The following is a 24276-nucleotide window of genomic DNA, read 5'->3' on the forward strand; positions in this document are numbered from 1 at the left end:
CAATACATCAAAACTAGCATCTACTCTAGTTGTTAATGTAAATAAGCACTTCAATTGACGAATTAAACTTCACATTTCCTTTATCTCCTTAAATGTAACTTCTTCCTTCTGTGAGGGCCTACTGCAATTAGTCTGTTTAAAATCTGAACCAGTACCTATAAAACTCCTACAAACCTTATTTTCAGTTTTAAATTCTTACTATTTATGAATTTCTCAAACATTTCAGACTAGGCACTTTACAGCCTGCTAGACTTAATATTGAGTTCAACATCTTCAAATTGTCAATGAACTCCCATTTTTTCCCTTTTAGCTTGTTATATTCTATTATCATCTCTTAACTCTTCCCCACACCAATCCATGGGGACTGTCTGTCTTTCAAATCTGTCAGGGGACAGACCATTGTTCTGGCATTTTCGCATTCAGGTCACTTCATCTGAACTATCAACATCTTTTCTCCACCAGCAATCTACATCACCATCTCCACAAACATCTCCTGTCCCCAACTATGTCTTCAGTTCTGATGAACAGTCATCTAGACTCAAAACGTTAGCTTGCTATCTCTCCATCAATGTTGCCTGCCCCGCTGTAATCTGCAGCATTTGTTGTTTTCAGGACAGACTCCAGCATCTCCAGGAATTTGTTCCGACAGTATATATCCAGAACGCCCCGCCCCCCGCCTGTCCCACAGCCAGCCGCCCCGCCCCCGGCCGCTCACCCCGCCCCCCGCCTGTCACACAGCCAGCCGCCCCGCCCCCGCCAGCCGCTCACCCCGCCCCCCGCCTGTCACTCAGCCAGCCGCCCCGCCCCCCGCCTGTCACACAGCCAGCCGCCCCGCCCCCGGCCGCTCACCCCGCCCCGCCCCGCCTGTCACTCAGCCAGCCGCCCCGCCCCCCGCCTGTCACACAGCCAGCAGCCCCGCCCCCCGCCTGTCACACAGCCAGCCGCCCCGCCCCCAGCCGCTCACCCAGCTCCCTAAACAGCCAGCCAGCCGCCCCCAGCCTCTCACCCGCCCCCCGCCTGTCACACAGCCAGTCGCCCCGCCCCCGCCAGCCGCTCACCCCGCCCCCCGCCTGTCACACAGCCAGTCGCCCCGCCCCCGCCAGCCGCTCACCCCGCCCCCGCCAGTCGCTCACCCCGCCCCCCGCCTGTCCCGCAGCCAGCCGCCCCACCGACCCCGCCTGTAGCCCCACCCCCGCCCTAAAGTCCCGCCAGTCACCCTACCCCCTTGCCCCTATCTCCCACCAGAGGCCTCGCCTCCGCTGATGTCACTTCCGCCTGTAGCTCCGCCCCCAGTTGGCAGTATCGCCCCTGTCCCGCTGGAAGCCGAGCTGAGGCACCATGTCCTTTATCGCCGGGCAGCCGGTCGCTGTGGTTGTGGTAAGTGGTAATGGGCTGTGGGTCTGGTGTCTCGGGGTTAGGCCGGGCCTAACGCGCTGCTGTCAGGGAGAGGATGGCTGACCGAGGTGAGCAATAAACCGGGGCCCGGTCACTCCCTCAGGCTCGGGGCTGACCTCGCGCCAAGCCCCGGTCTCTCCGCCCTTTCGTCGCCCTCCGAGCTGGGGATGGCCTGGGACCGCGGCTCCGCAGCAGCAGCCGCCGCCGCCACTCGGTCGGAAGGTCCACATCCCCTACTCTTGCACGCACCCCCGTCCCCCACATCGCCCCCCCCCCCCCGTCCCCCACATCGCCCCCCCCCCCCCGTCCCCCACATCGCCCCCCCCCCCGTCCCCCACATCGCCCCCGCCCATCACCCACACCCCCCCCCCCTCACCGGTCCCCCACATCGCCCCCCCCCCTCACATCCCCCCGTCCCCCACATCGCCCCCGCCCATCTTCCCCCCCCCGTCCCCCCCGTCCCCCACATCGCCCCCGCCCATCTTCCCCCCCCCGTCCCCCCCGTCCCCCACATCGCCCCCGCCCATCTTCCCCCCCCGTCCCCCACATCCCCCCCCCCGTCCCCTACATACGTCCCCCCGTCCCCCACATCGCCCCCGCCCATCACCCCCCCCCCCCCCCCCCCCACCGGTCCCCCACACTAACTCTGATTCTTTACTTCAGCAACGTATTGAAATCCACAAACTGCATCATGGTGATAACCTGATCCTGGGATTCAGTATTGGAGGTGGAATTGACCAGGACCCAACACAGAACCCCTACTCAGAGGACAAAACAGACAAGGTGAGAATGGGCGAATCCAAATCCTGTGAGACTTACCAGCAGAATGGCTCCCTATGCTATAACAATTCTGTGGTTCCTGCTTGAGCCTATTGGAAGGAACTACCTATCCAGTGGGCAGAATTTGAGGTGCCAGGATGCTGGATCCCAGGACTCTGGTTAGAATGTAATACAAGATCACGAGATATGAGTAGACTGCAGTCTCTCTGGCCTGCTCTTCCATTCAGTCCATTTGTGTCTGATGTTGGGTTTCAACTTTATTTTCCTGCCTGCTCCAGTTTTTCCTTGATTCCCTGAGACACCAAAAATCTGTCAATCCAGATATACAACAATGGAGCTTTAAAAAACAGGTAGAGAATTCCAAAAATTCATAACTGTATTAGTAAAGTTATTTCTCCTCATCTTAGTTGTAAATGGTGAGACAACCCCTGTATGAACCCTGTCAAGTACATTATATGTTTCAATACTGTCCCTTCCTACTTCTAAACTTGAGTAAATATTAATGTAATTAACTCTTCTCTCCATGTGGCAACTTTATTTGTTTTGTTCGGGATGAGGGTGTCGTTGGCTAGACCAGCATTTATTGCTCCTTCCAGGTGACACGAGTCAACGATGTGGCTCTAGAGGATGGTAGTTTCTTTCCCTAAATGGCATTAGTGAGCCAGATGGGTTTTTCTGCCAATTGACAATGGATTCATAGTCATCATTAGACTCTTAATTTCAGATTTTTTAATGTTGAATTCAAATTCCACCATCTACCATGATTGATTCGAACTCAGATCCCCAGAACATCACCTGGGTCTCTGGATTGACAGTTCAGCAATAATGCCACTTGGCTATCGCTTCCCCTGAACATCCCAACGACCAATCTGAATAAACTTTGCTGAACCTCATATAATGCAAGTTTGTCCTTCCTTAAAAGTGGAGATCAAACCCCCTTATAATTGTAGAGAGGCTTCCTTATTCCTGTTGTCCAATCACCTTACAATAAAGGCCATGTTGTACCTTGATGCTGACTCCCTGTATTCCATATAGAAGTATACCCAGGTCCCTCTGCACGACAACATTCATGTTTTGCACTAAAGAATAAAAATGCAGAATTTTTCTGTGATGACAAAAAATAATCATTTGTTGTCCAACATTATACTCCATACACTACCTTGTTGCATGCTCACCCACCTTGTCTCTATCCCTTTACAGCTTCTGTGTTCTCCTTACAACTTGCGTCCCTGTTATCTCTGCCAATGCGCCATGGGAAAATCCAGTTTTTAAAACAAATTTTGCTCACTCAGAATGAGTATTGGTGGCTGAGCCAGCATTTGATGTTATTCCTAATTACCCTGGGAAAGTAGTTATGAGCTGCTTTCTAAAACTACATCATGTAGTGTACGGCAGTGAAGAGCTGTTAGGAAGGGAATTCTAGAATTTTGACCCAGTAACCGAGAAGGAACCTGGATGTTATCAAACTTATTGCAGTTGTACTCATCCAGGCAAATGGGGAATATTCCATCACACACCTGACTTCTAACTTGGAGAGAGTGCGTAGGATCTGTAGGTTTAGGATGTGACTTACTTACTCCAGGATTTCTCACCCTTGACCTGCTCCTGTAGCAACTATTTATTCGACTGATCCACTTCAGTTTCTAGTCAATGGTAAAGCTTAGCATGCTGATCGTAAGGGAATCAGCAGTTGTAATATTATTGAATGTCAAGGAATGATGGTTAGGTTCTCTTGTTGGTGATGGTCATTGTTCACACACATTACGAGTATTGCTTGCTACTTATCAGCCCAAGCTTGAATGTTGCCGAGTGGGTATGCATATGAACATGGAGTGTTTCGGTATCTGAGGAGTTGCAAATGATGCTGAAAATTGCACCTTCATCAGTAAATGTGCCTATTTTGACCTCATGATTGAACAAAAGGCCATTGAAGCAGTTGCAAGACACTATCCTGAGGATCCCTTGCAGTGGCATAATGAGTCAATTTGGTTGAAGACTGACATTTATGATGCTGGTGACCACCAGAGGATGCCATAATGGTCCATCCACTCAGCACTTCTGGGTGAGGATGGATGCAAATACTTCATCCTTGTCTTTTGCACTGATGTGTTGGTTTCCTCATCATTGAGGCTAGGGATATCTGTGGAAATTCCTGCTGTTGATTATTTAGTTGTCCATCACCAGTTGATGCAGCAGGACTGCAGAAATTAGATCTGATCATTGTGGGATCACTTAATCTGTTTAACATAGCTGCTTTTAATTTGTATCTAAGTAGTCCTGTATTGTAGCTTCACTGGGATGGCACTTCATATTTAGGTTTGCCTAGTGCTGCTACTGGCATAACCTCCTGTGAACCTGTTGATCATATCTTCCCGCATTCATGTCTCGATCATTAATGTACTCAACAAATAGCATGGGACCCAGCACTAAACCCACTGGTATGCAACTGGTTACAGGTTTCTGTGACGAAAAAGCCCTTCAATGCTGCCTGCTGCTAGCGCCCCTTATATATAAGAGTCATACAGTACAGAACAAACCCTTCAGTCGAATTTGTTCTTGCTGACCAGTTTTCCAAACTAAACTTGTCCCATTTGCCTGTATTTGGTCCATATCCCTCTAAACCTTTTCCTATTCATGTACCCGTCTGAATTTCTTTTAAATTCTGTAACTACCTGCTTCTGCCACTTCCTCTGGCAACTCAAATACTCTTCCGCTCCTCCTGCCCACCACTGGATTTACAGTATGACATAGAGAGTTTAGCTGTTATGAGAACACCTTCCTTGACCATTGAGTGGGTTTTGAACTCAGAGCCTCTGACTTAAGTGGTGTGAACACCACCCACTGCACCACAAGACCTCCTAGAGCTTGAGGTTAAACTCTCATTGGCATCTCCAGCGATGCGGCACACCCTCAGCGCTACACTGGGTCGCACTTTGGTTTTTTGTTTGCACCCATAGCCTGCCTGGTGGTTGCAATTGAATAAGCTGAGCTCAGCCATTTCAAAGTTCAGCTAACACTTGATCACATTTAGGCAACATTGCTCCCCTTGGGAACCTGAGTGGACTACTTTGAATTTTGATGACAATTTGACTGTTTGAACTGATGTTCTCTGGATTGATCTAATTTAACACTGTTCCCTTTGTGATCTGAATTGGAAATTTGTAAATTGATATGCTTACCAAGACCAGACTAATTTCAGCCATCAATGTGGTTGAGCTTGACACTCTCCTTCACCACCACTCCTCCATTCTTCTTACTTCCAGTTTTATCTGCTGCTTATTAAATAACCCTGCCTCCACCACCTTCTGAAGCACAGAGTTCCAAAGTCAAGAAAAAAAAACTCCCCTGATTTCTGTGCCAAAATTGTGACCCCTAATTTTAAAACAGTGTCTCCTAGTTCTGGACCTGATGTTATCGGGACTGAATGGTTTGAGTTATAAGGAGAAGCTGAATAGGCTGGGATTTCTTTTTCCTGGCATGTAGGAGATTGAGGGCTGAACTTATCTATGTCCCTCATGATTTTATAAACCTCAATTAGGTTAATAGCCAAAGTCTTTTCCTCAGGGGTGAGGAGTTCAAAACTGGAGGGTATGGCTAAAAGGTGAGAGAGGAAGGAATTGAAAGGGACCTTAAGGACAACTTTTTCACACACTATCTTGTAGGACTTTTACACATTGGCTTAAAAAGCTTTCCTGGATACTACTTAAGAATTCCACCCCTTTCATCCTTTCAGACCTTGTCTATTCCAGTTAATATTTAGGAAGTTGAAATTCTTTACTATTATTACCCTCCTTTTACACATCTGAGATTTGACTACATATATGGCTTTGTTTTTCCCTATTTAGGAGCCTAATTAACTACTTGATCAATATTGTGACTCTTCCCCTCTTTCTCTCCCCCCACCCCCCCCTCCCCCTGTGATTCAACTGCTCATGCTCAGCCAGCACAACCCTGAGCAATATAAGGACTATTTCTTTATGGATCCTATCAGCCATGAACAGTGATTCATCTTCCCTAGATTCCCTATAATAGTAGAAGGAATTGGGTTTACTTGTATATCAAACCCAGAGAGGGTGATTTATTTGATAAACTTGACACAAAGCATTGTTTAAGTATAGTTAAAAATCAGACAGCATCAGGTTATAGTTTAGCAGGTTTATTTGTAAGTACAAGCTTTCGGAATGCTCCTTTAGGTAGCTAATGGGGCAAGATTGTAGCACACTGAATTTAAAGTAGAAGATCAAAGTGTCAAACAACTGATGCGATGTATTGAACAAATCTATGTTGCAGTTAAGTCTTTAATCACATAGAATGGGGTGGGAGGTTTCGGTTCATTCATATGCCAATCCCAGAACTTATTTCAAGTCACATTCCCGAAGTAACTTGAGATTTTATTTTAAAGTGACAGTTCAGGTAATGTATGGGGTGAGAGGCTAAATCTGTCTGTATCCCAACCTGAGTCAAACTGGTAGGAATTGATAAAATGTCACATGGACTGACTGACTACCGATTGTGTGCTCTTTGAACAAAATAGAATATATTTGCAAATATAAATCTTTGAATGCAGATTCACCCCAATGACTTAAATGTGCGTGCACGTGTGTGTGAGGGGTGAGCGACAGACTGTGTGTGAATGTGTGCGTGCATGCGAGCGTGAGTGTGACGGAGTATATGCCTGTGGGAGGGTGTATGTGTATGGGAGAGGACCTATGTGAGAGTGTGTAAAGAGTGCGTGTGAGTGTATAGTGCAGTGGGGTCACCTGTAGTGTGACATGAACCCAAGGTCCCAGTTGAGGCCATCCTCATGGGTACCGAACTTGGCTGTATGTTTCTGCTCGCCACTCTGCGTTGTTGTATATCCTAAAATCCATCTTGGAGGACGGTCACCTGAAGATCTGAGGCCAAATGTCCCTGACTGCTGAAGTGTTCTCTGACTGGGAGGGAACATATCTGTCTGGTCTCGCCAGTGTAGAATGCCTTGGGGCATTCTTGCCTGTAGTTTGAGATGGACAATGTTGGCTGAGTCACAGAAGTACTCGCCATGCACATGGTGGTGTCCCCACGTGTAATGGTGTATCCATGTTGACACTCTGACACGCCTTGCAGTGGTTGCCATGGCAGGGTTGTGTAGTATTGTGGCCAACCTTATCCTGAAGGCTGGACAGTTTGCTGTGAACAATGGTCTGTTCAAGGTTTGGTGGTTAAAGGTGAAAGTGGAGGTGTAGGGAAGATCTTGGCAAAGTGCTCATCCTCCTCCTCCTCCCCCCACCCCCCCCCCAGCCCTTTCCATACCCGACGCCGCCTTCACTATCCTATCTACCTGCGACTGCACTCCAAGGACTCTTTGTTCAGCAACACTCCCTAGGACCTTTACATTAAGGGTATAAGTCCTGCTAAGATTTGCTTTCCCAAAATGCAGCACCTCGCATTTATCTGAATTAACTCCATCTGCCACTTCTCATCTGGTCCAGATCCTATTGTAATCTGAGGTAACCCTCTTCGCTGTCCGCTACACCTCCAATTTTGGTGTCATCTGCAAACTTACTAACTGTACCTCTTATGCTCGCATCCAAATCATTTATGTGAATGACAAAAAAAGTAGAGGGCCCAGCATCGATCCTTGTGGCACTCCACTGGTCACAGGCCTCCAGTCTGAAAAACAACCCTCCACTACCACCCTCTGTCTTTTACCTTTGAGCCAGTCCCATGCGATCTAACCTTGCTAATCAGTCTCCCATGGGGAACCTTGTTGAATGCCTTACTGAAGTCCATATAGATCACATCTACTGCTCTGCCCTCATCAATCTTTGTTACTTCAAAAAACTCCATCAAGTTTGAGAGACATGATTTCCCACACACAAAGCCATGTTGATTATCCCAAATCAGTCCTTGCCTTTCCAAATACATGTACATCTTGTCCCTCAGGATTCCCTCCAACAACTTGCCCACCACCGAGGTCAGGCTCACCGGTCTATAGTTCCCTGGCTTATCTTTACCACCCTTCTTAAACAGTGGCACCACGTTTGCCAGCCTTCAGTCTTCCGGCACCTCACCTGTGACTATCGATGATACAAATATCTCAGCAAGAGGCCCAGCAATCACTTCTCTAGCTTCCCACAGAGTTCTCGGGTACACCTGATCAGGTCCTGGGGATTTATCCACCTTTATCCATTTCAAGACATCCAGCACTTCCTCCTCTGTAATCTGGACATTTTGCAAGATGTCACTATCTATTTCACTACAGTCTATATCTTCCATATCCTTTTCCACAGTAAATACTGATGCAAAATATTCATTTAGTATCTCCCCCATTTTCTGTGGCTCCACACAAAGGCTGCCTTGCTGATCTTTGAGGGGCCCTATTCTCTCCCTAGTTACCCTTTTGTCCTTAATATATTTGTAAAAAGCCCTTTGGATTCTCCTTAATTCTATTTGCCAAAGCTATCTCATGTCCCCGTTTTGCCCTCCTGATTTCCCTCTTAAGTATACTCCTACTTTCTTTATACTCTAAGGATTCACTCGATCTATCCTGTCTATACTTGACATATGCTTCCTTCTTTTTCTTAACCAAACCCTCAGTTTCTTTAGTCATCCAGCATTCCCTATACCTACCAGCCTTCCCTTTCACCCTGACAGGAATATACTTTCTCTGGATTCTTGTTATCTCATTTCTGAATGTTTCCCATTTTCCAACTGTCCCTTTACCTGTGAACATCTGCCTCCAATCAGCTTTCGAAAGTTCTTGCCTAATACTGTCAAAATTGGCCTTTCTCCAGTTTAGAACTTCAACTTTTAGATCTGGTCTATCCTTTTCCATCACTATTTAAAAACAAATAGAATTATGGTCGCTGGCCCCAAAGTGTTCCCCCACTGACACCTCAGTCACCTGCCCTGCCTTATTTCCCAAGAGTAGGTCAAGTTTTGCACCTTCTCTAGTAGGTACATCCTCATACTGAATCAGAAAATTGTCTTGTACTTTAGAAATTCCTCTCCATCTAAACCTTTAACACTATGGCCGTCCCAGTCTATGTTTGGAACGTTAAAATCCCCTACCATAACCACCCTATTACTCTTTGAGATAGCGAAGATCTCCTTACAAATTTATTTCTCAATTTCCCTCTGACTATTGGGGGGTCTATAATACAATCCGAATAATGTGATCATCCCTTTCTTTCTTCTCAGTTCCACCCAAATAACTTGCCTGGCTGTATTTCGGGGAATATCTTTCCTCAGCACAGCAGTAATGCTATCCCTTATCAAAAATGCCACTCCCTCTCCTCTCTTGCCTCCCTTTCTATGCTTCCTGTAGCATTTGTATCCTGGAACATTAAGCTGCCAGTCCTGCCCATCCCTGAGCCATGTTTCCGTAATTGCTATGATGTCCCAGTCCCATGTTCCTAACCATGCCCTGAGTTCATCTGCCTTCCCTGTTAGGCCCCTTCCATAGAAATAATGCAGTTTAATTTATTAGTCCTACCTTGTCCCTGCCTGCCCTGACTGTTTGACTCACTTCTGTTCTCAGCTGTACCTGTCTCAGATCGATCTCTTTCCTCACTATCTCCCTGGACTCCCCCCTCCCCCCCCCCCCCACGTTACTAGTTTAAATCCTCCCAAGCAGTTCCAGCAAATTTCCCTGCCAGTATATTAGGCCCCTTCCAATTTAGGTGCAATCCGTCCTTCTTGTACAGGTCACTTCTACCCCAAAAGAGATTCAATGATCCAAAAATGTGAATCCTTCTCCCATACACTGGATCCTCAGCCATGCATTCATCTGCTCTATCCTCCTAGTTCTGCCTTCACTAGCTCGTAGCACTGGGAGTAATCCAGATATTACTACCCTTGAGGACCTCCTTTTTAAATTTCTGCCTAACTCTCTGTAATCTCCCTTCAGAGTCTCAACCTTTTCCCTTCCAATGTCGTTGGTTCCAATGTGGACAATGACCTCCTGCTGGGCTCCCTCCCCTGTGAGAACATTCTGCACTCTCTCGGAGACATCCTTGATCCTGGCACCAGGGAAACATTCTACTTTTTCTGTGGCCAGCAGAGAAATGTCTGTCTACCTCTGACTACAGAATCCCCGAACACAATTGATCTCTTGGAAGCCGACGTACCCTTCATTGCATTAGAGCCAGTCTCGATACCAGAAACTTGGCTGTTTGTGCTACGTTCCCTTGAGAATCCATCACCCCCTACATTTTCCAAAACAGCATACCTGTTTGAAATGGGTATATCCACAAAAAACTCCTGCCCTAGGTGCCGACCTCTCTCACCCTCCCTGGAGTTAACCCATCTATGTGACTGTATCTGAGACTTCCCCCCCTTCCTATAACTGCCATCCATCACATTCTGTTGCTGTTGCAAATTCCTCATCGCTTCTATCTGTCTCTCCAACCGATCCATTTAATCTGACAAGATTCGCATCCAACAACATTTATGGCAGATATAATTCGCAGTAACCCTTAAACTCTCTTTAAACTCCCACATCTGACAAGAAGTACATATCACTGCAAAGGCCATTGCTGCTCCTTCACAATCTACAGACCCAGAAAATAACACCATCTTATTCATCTACAAAACACTGCCCCAGGTTAAATTAATAGCTATGGCTTATATTTTAAGTTTAATCAAGAGACTTATCTCCAAAAACATATAATCAAGAAAGAACCCACTATACTCACTACTGCAGCCTTTCTCTTGGACAGACTTAAAACAACAATTAACCTATCTGATTCTGTGCTGTGAACTTGGCCCAACAGTTCCTCCAAGATTAGTTGTGAGTTTCACTGTTTGTTCATTTTCCCAGACGCACTCCGATGTCCAGCGATACACGAAATCAAACAGCAAAGGCGGTAACTGTGCAGGTTCTCTCTCTCTCTCGCCTGCACTGTCCTCACATATTAATAAATTGAAACAGTCCACCCCATTCTAAGTGATTAAAGCCTAAGCAGTGATGTTCAATACATTGCATCAGTTGTATGACACTTTGATCTTTTATAAATTCTGTGTCCTATGATCCTTACTAGCTACCCGTTGAAGGAGCAGCGCTCCGAAAGCTTGTATTTCCAAATAAACATTGACTATAACCTGGTTTGGGTGATTTTTAACTTTGTCCACCCCAGTCCAACATTGGCATCTCTACATCTTGTTAAAATATGTCACTAATGTACACTGTGCTCCATCTAGTGGTGGCATTGGCCCCTAAAACAGCTTCTTTATTTTAAACTGTGTGCCTTGCTGAAACTTCACTGAAATGCCTTCAGTGCACATATATACTTAAGTAAGGAGACCAAACCTTTACGCAGTGCTCTACTTGTGGCCACAAACATCTTTGATTTTATGCTCCTCCGCACTTGCAATACAGGCCACCATTCCATTTGCTTTTGTGATTGCTTGCAGTGTGTGGACACCATGATTTGGAGGTGCTGGTGTTGGACTGGAGTGGGCAAAGTCAGGAGTCATAGAACACTAGGTTATAGTCCCAACAGGTTTATTTTAAATCTCAAGCTTTCAGAGCACAGCCCCTTTGTCAGGTGAAATCAAGAGAAGAGCACAGGGCACAGAATTTATAGGTAGAGAGCTCAAAAGATCAGACAACTGGTGTGAGTGGAGTGTTGAATAATAAATCTCTGCAGGTGACCAAGAATGCTAGATGATGTGAGCAAACTGTCAACAGCTGAATACCAAGCAAAGGGATGACCTATAATCTGATTAAATGAGGCAGAGCGGTAATTACAAAAACATTAAAAATTAGGTGGTGCTGGAGACAAATTAGATGACTGGAATAACATGATAGGTAACGAGTCGCATGCTCAGGGTCTAACCAAAGTAGTAAGTAATCCAAAACTGTACAAACCACTTAACATAGAGAGATAACAATTTGTCACGGTGATGGTGTCAAACCAGGACCATTAGGATGATTTTACAGATACAGAACAGTGTGGTGGGGTCATGTGTTGCATGACATGAACCCAAGATCACGATTAAGGCCCTCTTCATGGGAATAGAACTTGGTGATCAGTTTCTGCTCCGTGATTGTTGTGCATCTCAAAGATTGGAGGCTGAATGCTCCTGACCACTGAGGTGTTCCCTGACTGGGAGGGAGCATCCCTGCCTGGCGATTGTTGTGTGGTGTCCATTCATCCGTTATCATAGCATCTGCTTGGTCTTGCCCAGGTACCATGCCTCAGGGCATTTTTTGCCTGCAGTGTATGAGATAGACACCATTGGCCAAGTCACATGAGTACCTGCTGCGTACATGCTGGGTGGTGTTCTCACGTGTGATGGTAGCATCCATGTCGACACTCTAACAAATCTTGCATGTCAATGCTTTGTGGTGTAGTTGATGTTCTGAAGGCTGGTAGTTTGCAGCAAATTATCCAGCCTTTTAAGGCAACATCAACCACAGCGCCACACAACGCTGCCATGGCAACCTCTGCAAGACATGTCAGATCATCGATGTGGATACTACCATTACACATGGGAACACCACTCGCCACGTACATGGCAGCTACTCATGTGATTTGGCCAATGATGTCTGTCTCATATGCTGCAGGCCAGAATGTCCCGAGGCATGGTACATTGGTGACATCATGCAGATACTACAACGGATGAATGGACACTGTGCAACAATTGCCAGACAGGGATGTGCTCTCCCAGTCAGGGAACACTTCAGTGGTCAGGGACATTCAGCCTCCAGTCTTTGGGTAAGTGACCTCCAAGGCGGGTTTCGAGATACACAACAAGGCAGAATCACCAAGCAGCAACTGATAGCCAAGTTCTGTACCCATGAAGACGGCCTCAACCGTGATGTTTGGTACATGTGTGACCCCCACAACACTTCTGTATCTGTAAAATCCGCTTAAATGTCCTGTTTTGACGCCATCACCTTTGATAAATTATGATCTCTCTATCTTCATTAGTTTGTACAGTTTTGGATTACTGATTACTTTACTTAGACTCTTGGCATGTGACTCTTATACCTTATTTAAATAATTTAGCTTCTCTCCAGCACCACCTTAACTTTAATGTTTTTGTAATTATCTTTTTGCCTTATTTAATCCGATTATAAGTTATCCCTTTGCTTGTTATTCAGCTGTTAACACTTTACTCATACCATCTAATACTCTTGATCACATGCAGAGATTTATTATTCCTCACACCAGTTGTCTGATCGTTTGATCTCTCTGCCCTTGATCTTGCTGCTCATAAATTCCGTGTGTGTGCTGTTCGCTCTCCCTTCACTTGTACTCCGAAAGCTTAAGATTTCAAATAAACCTGTTGGACTATAACCTGGTGGTCAGACTTCTGACTGTATCTGAATGCTGTATTTCTATGATTCATGTACAAAACCACCTTCCTCTGACTGTATCACAACATTCTGCAGTCTCTCTGCAATTAAATGTTTTTCTGTGCTCCCTACCAAAGGTAAAATGCTCACGTTTTCCCACATTAATACTACGTCTGTATTTAGGCTATCCCTTTGCAGACATTTTGTATCCTTCTCACAATTTGCTTTACTGTAGGTCCCCTCAACCAAGTCATAAATACATATTGTAAATATTTGAGGTCCCAGCACAACCCCTGAGGTACTAAACCACTTTCTGTTGCCATCTGGAAAATGACACATTTGTTGTGAATGTTTCCTCTCAGCTAGCCACTCCTCTGTCCACGTCAATACACTACCACAAAGCTATGAGCTCTTCTGACGTACATCTTACTATGTGGCCCATGGAAAGAATTAAATGATGCTCCCTCCCAGTCAGGGAACACCTCAGTGGTCAGGGGCATTCAGCCTCCAATCCTTGAGATGCACAACAATCACGGAGCAGAAACTGATCGCCAAGTTCTGTTCCCATGAAGAGGGCCTTAATCGTGATCTTGGGTTCATGTCATGCAACATATGACCCCACCACACTGTTCTGTATCTGTAAAATCATCCTAATGGTCCTGGTTTGACACCATCACTGTGACAAATTGTTATCTCTCTATGTTAAGTGGTTTGTACAGTTTTGGATTACTTACTACTTTGGTTAGACCCTGAGCATGCGACTCGTTACCTATCATGTTATTCCAGTCATCTAATTTGTCTCCAGCACCACCTAATTTTTAATGTTTTTGTAATTACCTCTCTGCCTCATTTAATCAGATTATAGGTCATCCCTTTGCTTGGTATTCAGCTGTTAACAGTTTGCACACATCATCTAGCATTCTTGGTCACCTGCAGAGATTTATTATTCAACACTCCACTCACACCAGTTGTCTGATCTTTTGAGCTCTTGATGAAATGGTTCTGAATGATTTCAGCCCTGTTCTAACTTTCAATGTTTTAAGGTTAATTTCTGTGGTAATGTGGTTTTCAAATTGACAATATTTTGGACTGTCAGTGCTACAGTGTGCTGATAAATAACCTGTTTGCTCATATCTCTGACCTGGTCAAATTTATGGAACATTTGATAGTAATGTTCAGATGAGAACTCGATAAATATTTAAAGGTGAGCAAATTTCATTAATATGTTAAAGTGCAGGAAGTCGCCTAATTAGATCCTAGTTGTCTCATATTTAGTGATTAGTCTGTTTAAATGATTATTGTTGAAACTATTAGAATCAACTGTACTTCTCTCTTTGTATTTACAGGGTATATATGTAACAAGAGTCTCAGAAGGAGGACCAGCGGAAATAGCGGGTCTCCAGGTTGGAGACAAGATAATGCAGGTTGGATTTGCAGTGTTGCTGTGTACAAAGCAATATGTGCTCAGGCAATTATTATCCATATAACAATTATGTCCACGAACTAACAACAATCATAGAATCTCTACAGTGTGGAAACAGGCCATTCGGCCATCAAAACCACACCAACCTTCTGAAGACCACTCCCGCCTAGAAAAGCCACCTATCCTATCCTGTACCCCAGCATTTCCCAAGCCTAAGCCACCTAGCCTACACCTCCCTGAACCCTGGGCAATTTAACGTTGCCATTCCACCTAATCTTTGGATTGTGGGAAGAAACTAGAGCACCCGGAGGAAACCAGCGCAGACATGGGGAGAATATACAAACTCCACAGTTACCCAAAGGTGAAATCAAACCCAGGTCCCTGGAGTTGAGAGGCAGCACTGCTAACCACTGAGGCACTTAGCAAGCTTTGAGAAGATTTGTAGCTTAGGATGAAGCTTTGGATGTAGGTTTGCTCGCTGAGCTGCAAGGTTCATTTCCAAACGTTTTGTTGCCTTACTCGGTAACGTCTTCAGTGGGCTTCAGGCGAAGCAATACTGAAAACTCCTTTCTATTTATATGTTTGGGTTTCTTCGGGTTAGTGATATCATTTCCTGTGGTGAAGTCACTTCCTGTTCCTTTTCTCAGGGTGTGGTAGATGGAGTCTAACTCTGTGTTTGAGGCACTGTGCTGCCTAAGATTGCTGAGGCAAAGCACCTTATAATTTTTACTTCCAGTTCACATGTAACTTTCCCTAGTTGTATATAGAGAGGTGCAGGAGGGGAATTAGTTCATTGTTGTCATTTAGATCTCTCAACCTTGCTGGAACTTTATATAGTTATGAAGATGTGGCTGTACTTTAAGAAAGTTAAAAGCAGCAGAACTACCAGACATAGCACCAAGTGTTCTCAATAAGGTAACAATATAACATTTGGTCGAACAACTTGATTAGCTTGTCGTTTGGAGACAAAAGCAAATTCTAATTTGACCAGTCAGTTTAAATTCTACCCCAAAAAATATCAAACTCCAATCCAGTTTGAATTTATATTGATAATCTTAAAAGCCAATGACACAATCTGAAGCTTTGGGGGTACAAGACTAGGGAAAATTGAACAGTTGAGAGGAGAACTGACAAACCCACCATGTAAACAGACTGTCTGAAAATAGCTCTTTAAAAGTACCTTTTCGATCAGTAACTTGAGGCAGAAATTCCTAATAAGAAGAAAAGGTGACAGAGGACGGTTGGAATAGAAGAACGGAAGCTGTCTGGTTTTGAGTTAAGGGTGGTTTTGTAAATCTTGATTGGGAGTTTTATTGGACTAGTGTTATAGAAGGGAAGGTAACAGGTTAGAGGAAAGAATTGTAAATAGTGGTTAATTAATTATTCTGTTAGACTTTAAAACATTTAATTTTTTACTTTAAATAGTTCTTGGCTACTCGAATTTTTACAGATTACTGCACAGGATAAATCTTTTGTGTTGCTGGTTTTAAATTAAGCGGAAGGGTTTACCCAGTGTTGTAACAGTATTGTCAATGAGAGGAATCTTCACAATAGGCTTAAGAGGGCAGGCCTGTGATTCCAATCAATCTATCAGACCGAGCGCCAGCTGCTGACTTGCTTAGTTTCTGGGAGGCAGTATCCTCAGCTCAGTGGTCAGCCTGGTTAGGTTAATCTCGAGGTAAAATGTAGAATTTGAACATGGTTGATGGCGATGGTCAGTGCAGAGCACTGTTGTTTTTAACAGTTCAGGGAGATTACTGCAATTTTTGTAAATAAAGCAGGGTGGCACAGTGGTTAGCACTGCTGCCTCACAGCGCCAGAGACCCGGGTTCAATTCCCACCTCGGGCAACTGTCTGTGTGGAGTTTGCGCATTCTCCCAATGTCTGCATGGGTTTCCTCCAGGTGCTCCAGTTTCCTCCCATAATCCAAAGATGTGCAGGTCAGGTGAATTGGCCATGCTAAATTGCCCGTAGTGTTTGGTGCATTGGTCAGGGGTAAATAAAATGTAGGGGAATGGGGTTGGGTGCATTACTCTTCGGAGGGTTGGTATGGACTTGTTGGGCCGAACGGCCTGTTTCCATACTGAAGGGAATCTAATTGTTTTCACTTGAGGAATATGTGAACAGGAGGCCATTCAATACCTCAAAGCTGTTCTGCTGGTTCATTGAGAGCCTGATTAATTGGTTTCTTAACCTTTATTCACCTGCTTTTGACCCACATCCTTTCAGACCTTGCCCTTGACTAATAGAAGTCTTGGTCTCAGATTTACAATTATCAGTTAACACCTTTTTATGGGGAGAAAGTGAGGATGCAGATGCTGGAGATCAGAGTCGAAGTGAGTGGTGCTGGAAAAGCACAGCTAGTCAGGCAGCATCCGCGGAGCAGGTCATTCGACATTTGGGACATAAGCCCTTCATCAGGAAAGGCTGATTGGGTTTGTTGGTTTGAAGCCTGTGTTTGGAAGATGAGACCTCGTCATCTGGTCGATGTAATAATAAATTGAGGTCCAGTGTTTAATTCTTAGATGTTGGTCCTTTTCCTTGGTTAGTAGGCAGGCTAGTAGGTAGGTATTCTGGTTCACTGAGAACCCCTGATCGTCTTATGGAAGGAATATGTGGTGAGAAACCTCCAGCTGGAAAGAGAATCTATGGCAGGCAGCTTGTTTTGCTTGTTATTGAACAAAAATGTGTGTGTAATGGACTCTGTTTTAAGATACACCCCTGATATTGGTGCCTTTTGCAGGTGAATGGTTGGGATATGACGATGGTAACACATGACCAGGCCAGGAAACGTCTCACTAAGAAGAGTGAAGATATTGTTCGGCTTCTGGTAACTCGAAAATCTCTGCAGCAGGCGATCTGCCAGTCCATGCAGTGATTGAGCTCTCACTGGGACTAGTGCCCTGCTTGAATATCACAATTTAAAGAGAAATGATCCCATAGTTAAAGGCCATTTAATATTGCTGCAAGGTGTTGTACAGACGATAGCCAGTCAGCATTCGTCACTAATAGACGAGCAAAAGCACTTGCTATTTAAATGTATAGATAATAACCTGGATGTATATCTCACTGAGAATGACATGAAGTTCTCTGATGCCAATGTACAAACTAGTTTCGATTTGACAGCATTATCGTTGGGACCAGTACCCAAAGTCAAGGACTCTGGCATATTTAATACCAGAGCCTCGTGCCTATTAGACAAGTAATTGACATGTTCTTTTCACATTCCTCTGAATGCAGACGTTAAACTATTTTAAGTGGTTTTAAATCACCATCCAAATGCCAAAGTTCTGTGAAAGATATTACCGCTTTTCGTGGGTTTTTTTCAATGGCCAAGATGCCCCAGCAATGTCTGCATGCCTCCTTTCCGATCGGCTAGTTGTTGTTTAATAGGGGAGTTCAATGTAGTTGGCACTGTGCCAGAATGAGCAGAGGTACACTTTGGTTTCATCTGTTGACAGTATGGCTTTATCTGTCACGTGTACCAATGAATAGATGCTGCATAATACAGGGATCACCCAGGGGGCTCACTAATCATGGCTAAGATGCTGTTTTGGTGGAAGAAGCAATTAATTTAAAAACTAATTTGTACCAAAGTGATCTACATCCTTTCTGCTGTAAATTCTGTACCTATGCAGGTGTCTAGAAGTTAAAGATTTGTCTGAAATCATTTTTCAAAATGTACTTTTTACAGCCTTTTATTGAATAATCTTTTCTAATATTTTAACACAGTCCTGTGCCTTCACACATTTAACTGCACAGTACTAACCTTGGAATGTAAACATAACCACAAGTGTTATGTACTTGCAAAAGAAACAGGCAGATTGTTATTCTATGTGCATCTCTTCTCCTGTTATTGTATACCGTGTAACTTTCATTTATAATCCATGGTCATCACTAAGTAACTGTCCAAGGCTCTCCAAAGTGCCTTCATTCCCAGTTCTTGCCATTAGCCAGTCAAAAGCCCAAGATGTACAGAGGGAAAGAATTTGACTGCAGTATCTACTGCACAAACACACATTTAACTTCCCTTCTTTGCCTAGAATTATTGGGACCTTTCACATGTATAAATATGAAAATAAGCTCGTGTGCATACTTACCTGATTACCTTTTAGCCAGTTGTAAGTGTGTGTGGGCTGCCTGCTGTGGCTGGAGCATTAGCAAAGCTATCAGCAGGTGGTTTCTGTGACAAGCGAGAGCTCTGGATTCTAACATTCTGCTCTCAAGTTCTATTTGTTTCTTGTCAAATGCTTTGCTCTGTGTTTGATGGGTATTGCACAGCGAGAACTATCTGTCACCAGGCAATAACTGTGTACAGATTGCATACAGATACTGCATACTTCACCTAGACTCCTCACAGCATTATCTTTTTATTTGTATAATTTACTAGGGGTTTTGAACCACTTGTTGAATTTTTTCAGAGTAGATAAATGACTACAAAATGTAAGGTGTACAAAGATGCAAGGAAACTTCATGTTTGTAAATCCTGTGGATCATGATTGCTTTCATATTTTCATGACTAAGACTGTTAATAATTGGGTTTAAAACATGGGGAATAGATCTGGTGAGTAAGAAATTACTCATTGTACAAAATAGCCCTTTCATCATGTAACTGCTTTCAATAAAAAATAAACTTGCGTTATTAAATAGGATCTTGTGTCTTGTTTGTACTGAATCCAGTGCCTCAAGAGGATGTGACGCTACCTGGTTTGACTCATTAACTGTCTTCAGTAGCACAGCTGGAATTGTCAAGTGCTGCTCTGCTAGTCGTGTGATTGTCAGCATCCAGCCCATGACTAGGCCTCTGACTGGCACAGCTAGTTCAATATGATAGGATAGTAAAGAAGGCTTTCCTTGGGTATAACATTGAGTACTGGACTTGGGAGGTCAATGTTGATCTGTATAGGACATTGGATTAGTGGTGCTGGAAGAGCACAGCAGTTCAGGCAGCATCCAACTGCCTGAACTGCTGTGCTCTTCCAGCACCACTAATCCAGTATTTGATTTTCAGCATCTGCAGTCATTGTTTTTACCTTGTATAGGACATTGGTTAGGTCACTTTTGAATTCTGGTCTCCTTCCTATCGGAAGGATGTTGTGAAACTTGAAAGGGTTCAGAAAAGATTTACAAGAATGTTGCCACGGTTGGAGGGTTTGAGCTGTAAGAAAAGGCTAAACAGGCTGAGGCTGTTTTCCCTGGAGCGTCAGAGGCTGAGGGGTAACTTTAGAGGGTTATAAAATCATGAGGGGCATAGATAGGGGGAATAGACCAGGTCTTTTCCCTGTAGTGGGTGAGTCCAGAACTAGAGGGCATAGGTTTAGGATGAGAGGGGAAAGACTTAAAAGGGACCTAAGGGGTAACTTTTTCAGAGGGTGGTGTGTGTATGGAATGAGCTGCCAGAGGTGGAGGCTGGTACAATTACAGCATGTAAAAGCTACCTGGATGGGTATATGAATAGGAAGGGTTTGGAGGGATATGGGCCAAGTGCTGGCAAATGGGACTAGATGAGTTGAGGATATCTGGTCGGCATGGACTAGTTGGACCAAAGAGTCAGTTTCTGTGCTGTATATCTATAACTCTATGTTCCCCATTTACTTCCAGCCTGCTGTAGCCCTGATTTTTTTTGGACTGGTTTTCAGTTGGAAAAAAGGCTTTTAATGTGTAATTCCAGACTTTGAAAGTGGTTAATATGTTAAATCCAGCAAGAAAACCCACAGATGTGGGCCATTTGTGAATATAAATTGGACTAATTTCACTGAGTGATTCTGAATGTATCTATTGCTGTGTAGACTGGAATAAAACAGCCAAATGATTGAAACCAAGCATTAAGGTGGGCACGTTTTGAAGAGTTTAATGACAGTGTCAGGAGAGAAACCAGTCCATACTGGTGTTTATTTGCTCCATTTGATACTTTTAGTATGTAAATCTGTTATTGTAAGTCTCTATTCATTCTCTATCAGCTTGTCTAGCTTCCCCTTAAATATGTCTTTACTAATTCATTCAACCACTCTTTGTGATAACCAGTTTATTCTCACCCAGGTTTCTTCTGAATTCCCTGTTAGATTTCTTGGCGACAATCTTTTACGTTGATAGTTTTGCTCTTCTCTATCTGGAAAGATTCTCTCCACATCCACTGCATTAAAGTCTGTCAGATCTCGATCCCTCGATTAGAACAATACAACGCAGAACAGACCCTTTGGCCCTCAATGTTGCGTCGATCTGTGAACTCTTCTCAGCTCGTCCCCCTACACTATCCCATCATCATCCGTGCGCTTATTAAGGATTGTTTAAATCTCCCTAATGTGGCTGAGTTAACTACATTGGCAGACAGGGCATTCCATGCCCTTACCACTCTGAGTAACGAACCTGCCTCTGATATCTGTCTTAAATCTATCACCCCTCAATTTGTAACTATGTCCCCTCATACAAGCTGACGTCATCATCCTAGGAAAAAGACTTCCACTGTCTATCCTAACTAATCCTCTGATCACCTTGTATATCTCTATCAAATCCCCTCTTAGCTGCTGCCTTTCCAATGAAAACAGACCCAAGTCTTTCAGCCTTTCCTCACAAGTCCTTCCCTCCAGACCAGGCAACATCCTGGTAAATCTCTGCACCTTTTCCAATGCTTCCATATCCTTCCTGAAATATGGCCACCAGAACTGTACACAATATTCCAAGTGTGGTCGCATTAGTGTTTTGTATAGTTGCAGCATGATATTGCGGCTCCGGAACTCAACCCTTCTAACAATGAAACCTAACACACCGTATGCTGCCTTTACAGCACTATCAACTTGGGTGGCAACTTTCAGGGATTTATGTACATGGACTGCAAGATCCCTCTGCACATCCACACTACCAAGAATCTTTCCATTGACCCAGTATTCTGCCTTCCTGTTATTCTTCCCAAAGTGCATCGCCTCACATTGAACTCCATTTGCCACCTCTCAGCCCAATTCTGCAGTTTATTCAAGTCCCCCTGTAACATTCTTCCAAACTGTCCACCACTACACCGACTTCAGTGTCATCTGCAAATTTACTAATCCATCCACCTATTCCTGCATCTAAGTCATTTATAAAAATGACAAACAGTGGTTCCAACACAGATCCTTGTGGCACACCACTAATAACTGGACTCCAGGCTGAATGTTTTCCATGAACCACCACTCGCTGCCTTCTTTCAGAAAGCCAAATTCTAATCGAAACTACTAAATCACCCTCAATCCCATGCCTCTGCATTTTCACCAGCAGACTACCATGTGGAACCTTATCAAAGGTTTTACTGAAGTCCATGTCTACCACGTCAACTGCCCTACCTTAATCTGCATGTTTGGTCACCTTCTCAAAAACTCAATGCCCTTGACAAAACCATGTTGACTATATGAAATCAAATTGTTGCTTGCTAGATGATTATAAATTTTACCTCTTATAATCCTTTCCAAAAACTTTACTACAACAGAAGTAAGGCTCACTGGTCTATAATTACCTGGGTCATCTCTACTACCCTTCTTGAACAAGGGCATAACATTTGCCCTCCAGTCCTCTGGTACTAAACCTGTAGACAATGACGACTCAAATATCAAAGATAAAGGCTCTGCTATCTCCTCCCTAGCCTCCCAGAGAATCCTCTGATAAATCCCATCCAGCCCAGGGAGCTTGTCTACTTTCACTTCTTCTAGAACTGATAAGACCTCTTCGTAACTACTCTCGATCTTTTCTAGTCTAATATCTCGTATCTCATTCTTCTCTACAATATTCTCCTTTTCCTGAGTGAAAACTGATGAGAAATGTTCGTTTAGCACCTCTCCGATCTCCACAAGATCCACACTCTACTTCCACTTCGGTCTTTGACTCGCCCTCGTCATCCTTTATTTCCTGACATACCTATACAAAGCTTTAGGGTTCTCCTTTATTTTATTTGCTAAAGACTGCTCATGTCCTCTCTTTGCTCTTCTTAACTCTCTTTAAATCCTTCCGAGCTGATCTGTAACTCTCCATCACCTCATCTGAACCATCTTGCCTCATCCACACAAGCCTCTTTCTTCAGCTTAACAAGCGATGCAATTTCTATAGTAAATCATGGTTCCCTTACCTTATCATTTCCTCCCTGCCTGACAGGGACATACCTATCAAGGACACACAATATCTGTTCCTTAAACCAGCTCCACAATTCCATTGTCTGCATCCCCTGCATTTTTCTACCCCATTCTATGCCTCCTAATTCTTGCCTAATTGCATTATAATTGCCCTTGCCTCATTGATAACTCTTGACCTGTGGCATATACCTGTCCCTTTCCAATGCTAAATTAAACTTAACTGAATTATGGTCAATCTCTCCAAAGTGCTCACCTACAACTAAATCAAATGCCTGGCCTGGTTCATTACCAAGTACCAGATCCAGTGTGGCCTCCCCTCTTGTTAGCCCTTTGACATACTGGGTCAGGAAACCCTCCTGTACACATTGGACAAAAACTGATCCATCCGATGTACTAGAGCTATAGCATTTCCAGTCAATGTTGGGGAAGTTGAAGTCTGCCATAATGACCACCCTGTTCCTTTCACTCATACCCCAGAATAATTTTGCCAATCCTCTCTTCCACCTCTCTGGAACTCTGCAGAGGCCTATAAAAAAAACTCCAAGCAATATGATCTCTCCTCTCCTGTTTCTAACCTCAGCCCACACTACCTCGGTGGATGAGTCCTCCTCAAAAGTTCTTTCAGCCACTGTGATACTATCCTTGACTAACAAGGCCACACCTCCCCTCTTTTACTGCCTTCCCTGGTTTTAATGAAAGATCTAAAGCCTGGAACTTGCAACATCCATTCCTTAACCTGCTCTATCCATGTCTCCAAAATGGCCACAACATTGAAGTCCCAGGTACCTATCCATGCTGCAAGCTCACCTATTTTATTCCGGATACTCCTGGCATTGAAGTAGACACACTTCAAACCAACTTACTGTCTGCCAGCACATTCCTGTGACGGTGAAATCCTGTCCCTGTCCTCCCTACCGTCATCCACCCTACTGTCATCCTTCTGTGCATTGCAACCACACCTCAGGTTCCCATCCCCCTGCTGAGCTAGTTTAAACCCACCCGAATAGCACCAGCAAATTTCCCACCCAGAATATTAGTACTCCTCTGGTTCAAGTGAAGACTTGGTACAGGTCCCACCTTACCCAGAATGAGCCCCAATTATCCAAGTACCTGAAACCCTCTCTCCTGCACCATCCTTGCAGCCATGTGTTCAGCTGATATCTCTCCCTGTTCCTTGCTTCACTATCGTGTGGCACAGGTAACAAACCAGAGATAACAACTCTGTTCTAGCTCTCAGCTTCCACCCTAGCTCCTGAAATCCTGCCTTACATCCCTATCCCTCTTTCTACCTATGT

General features: G+C 44.4%; 1 protein-coding gene across 1 annotated transcript; it reads left to right on the forward strand.

Moving 5' to 3' along the window:
* Positions 1–1235: 1235 nt before the first annotated feature.
* On the forward strand, positions 1236–19537 carry tax1bp3 (Tax1 (human T-cell leukemia virus type I) binding protein 3). Its single transcript, XM_072593734.1, has 4 exons — positions 1236–1377; positions 2059–2178; positions 14809–14886; positions 17629–19537. The coding sequence occupies exons 1-4, from the start codon at positions 1339–1341 to the stop codon at positions 17761–17763; spliced, it is 372 nt and encodes a 123-aa protein (XP_072449835.1). The 5' UTR covers positions 1236–1338; the 3' UTR covers positions 17764–19537.
* Positions 19538–24276: the final 4739 nt, after the last annotated feature.

This window comes from Chiloscyllium punctatum, chromosome 24 (assembly GCF_047496795.1).
Source record: "Chiloscyllium punctatum isolate Juve2018m chromosome 24, sChiPun1.3, whole genome shotgun sequence".
Lineage (NCBI taxonomy): Eukaryota > Metazoa > Chordata > Chondrichthyes > Orectolobiformes > Hemiscylliidae > Chiloscyllium > Chiloscyllium punctatum.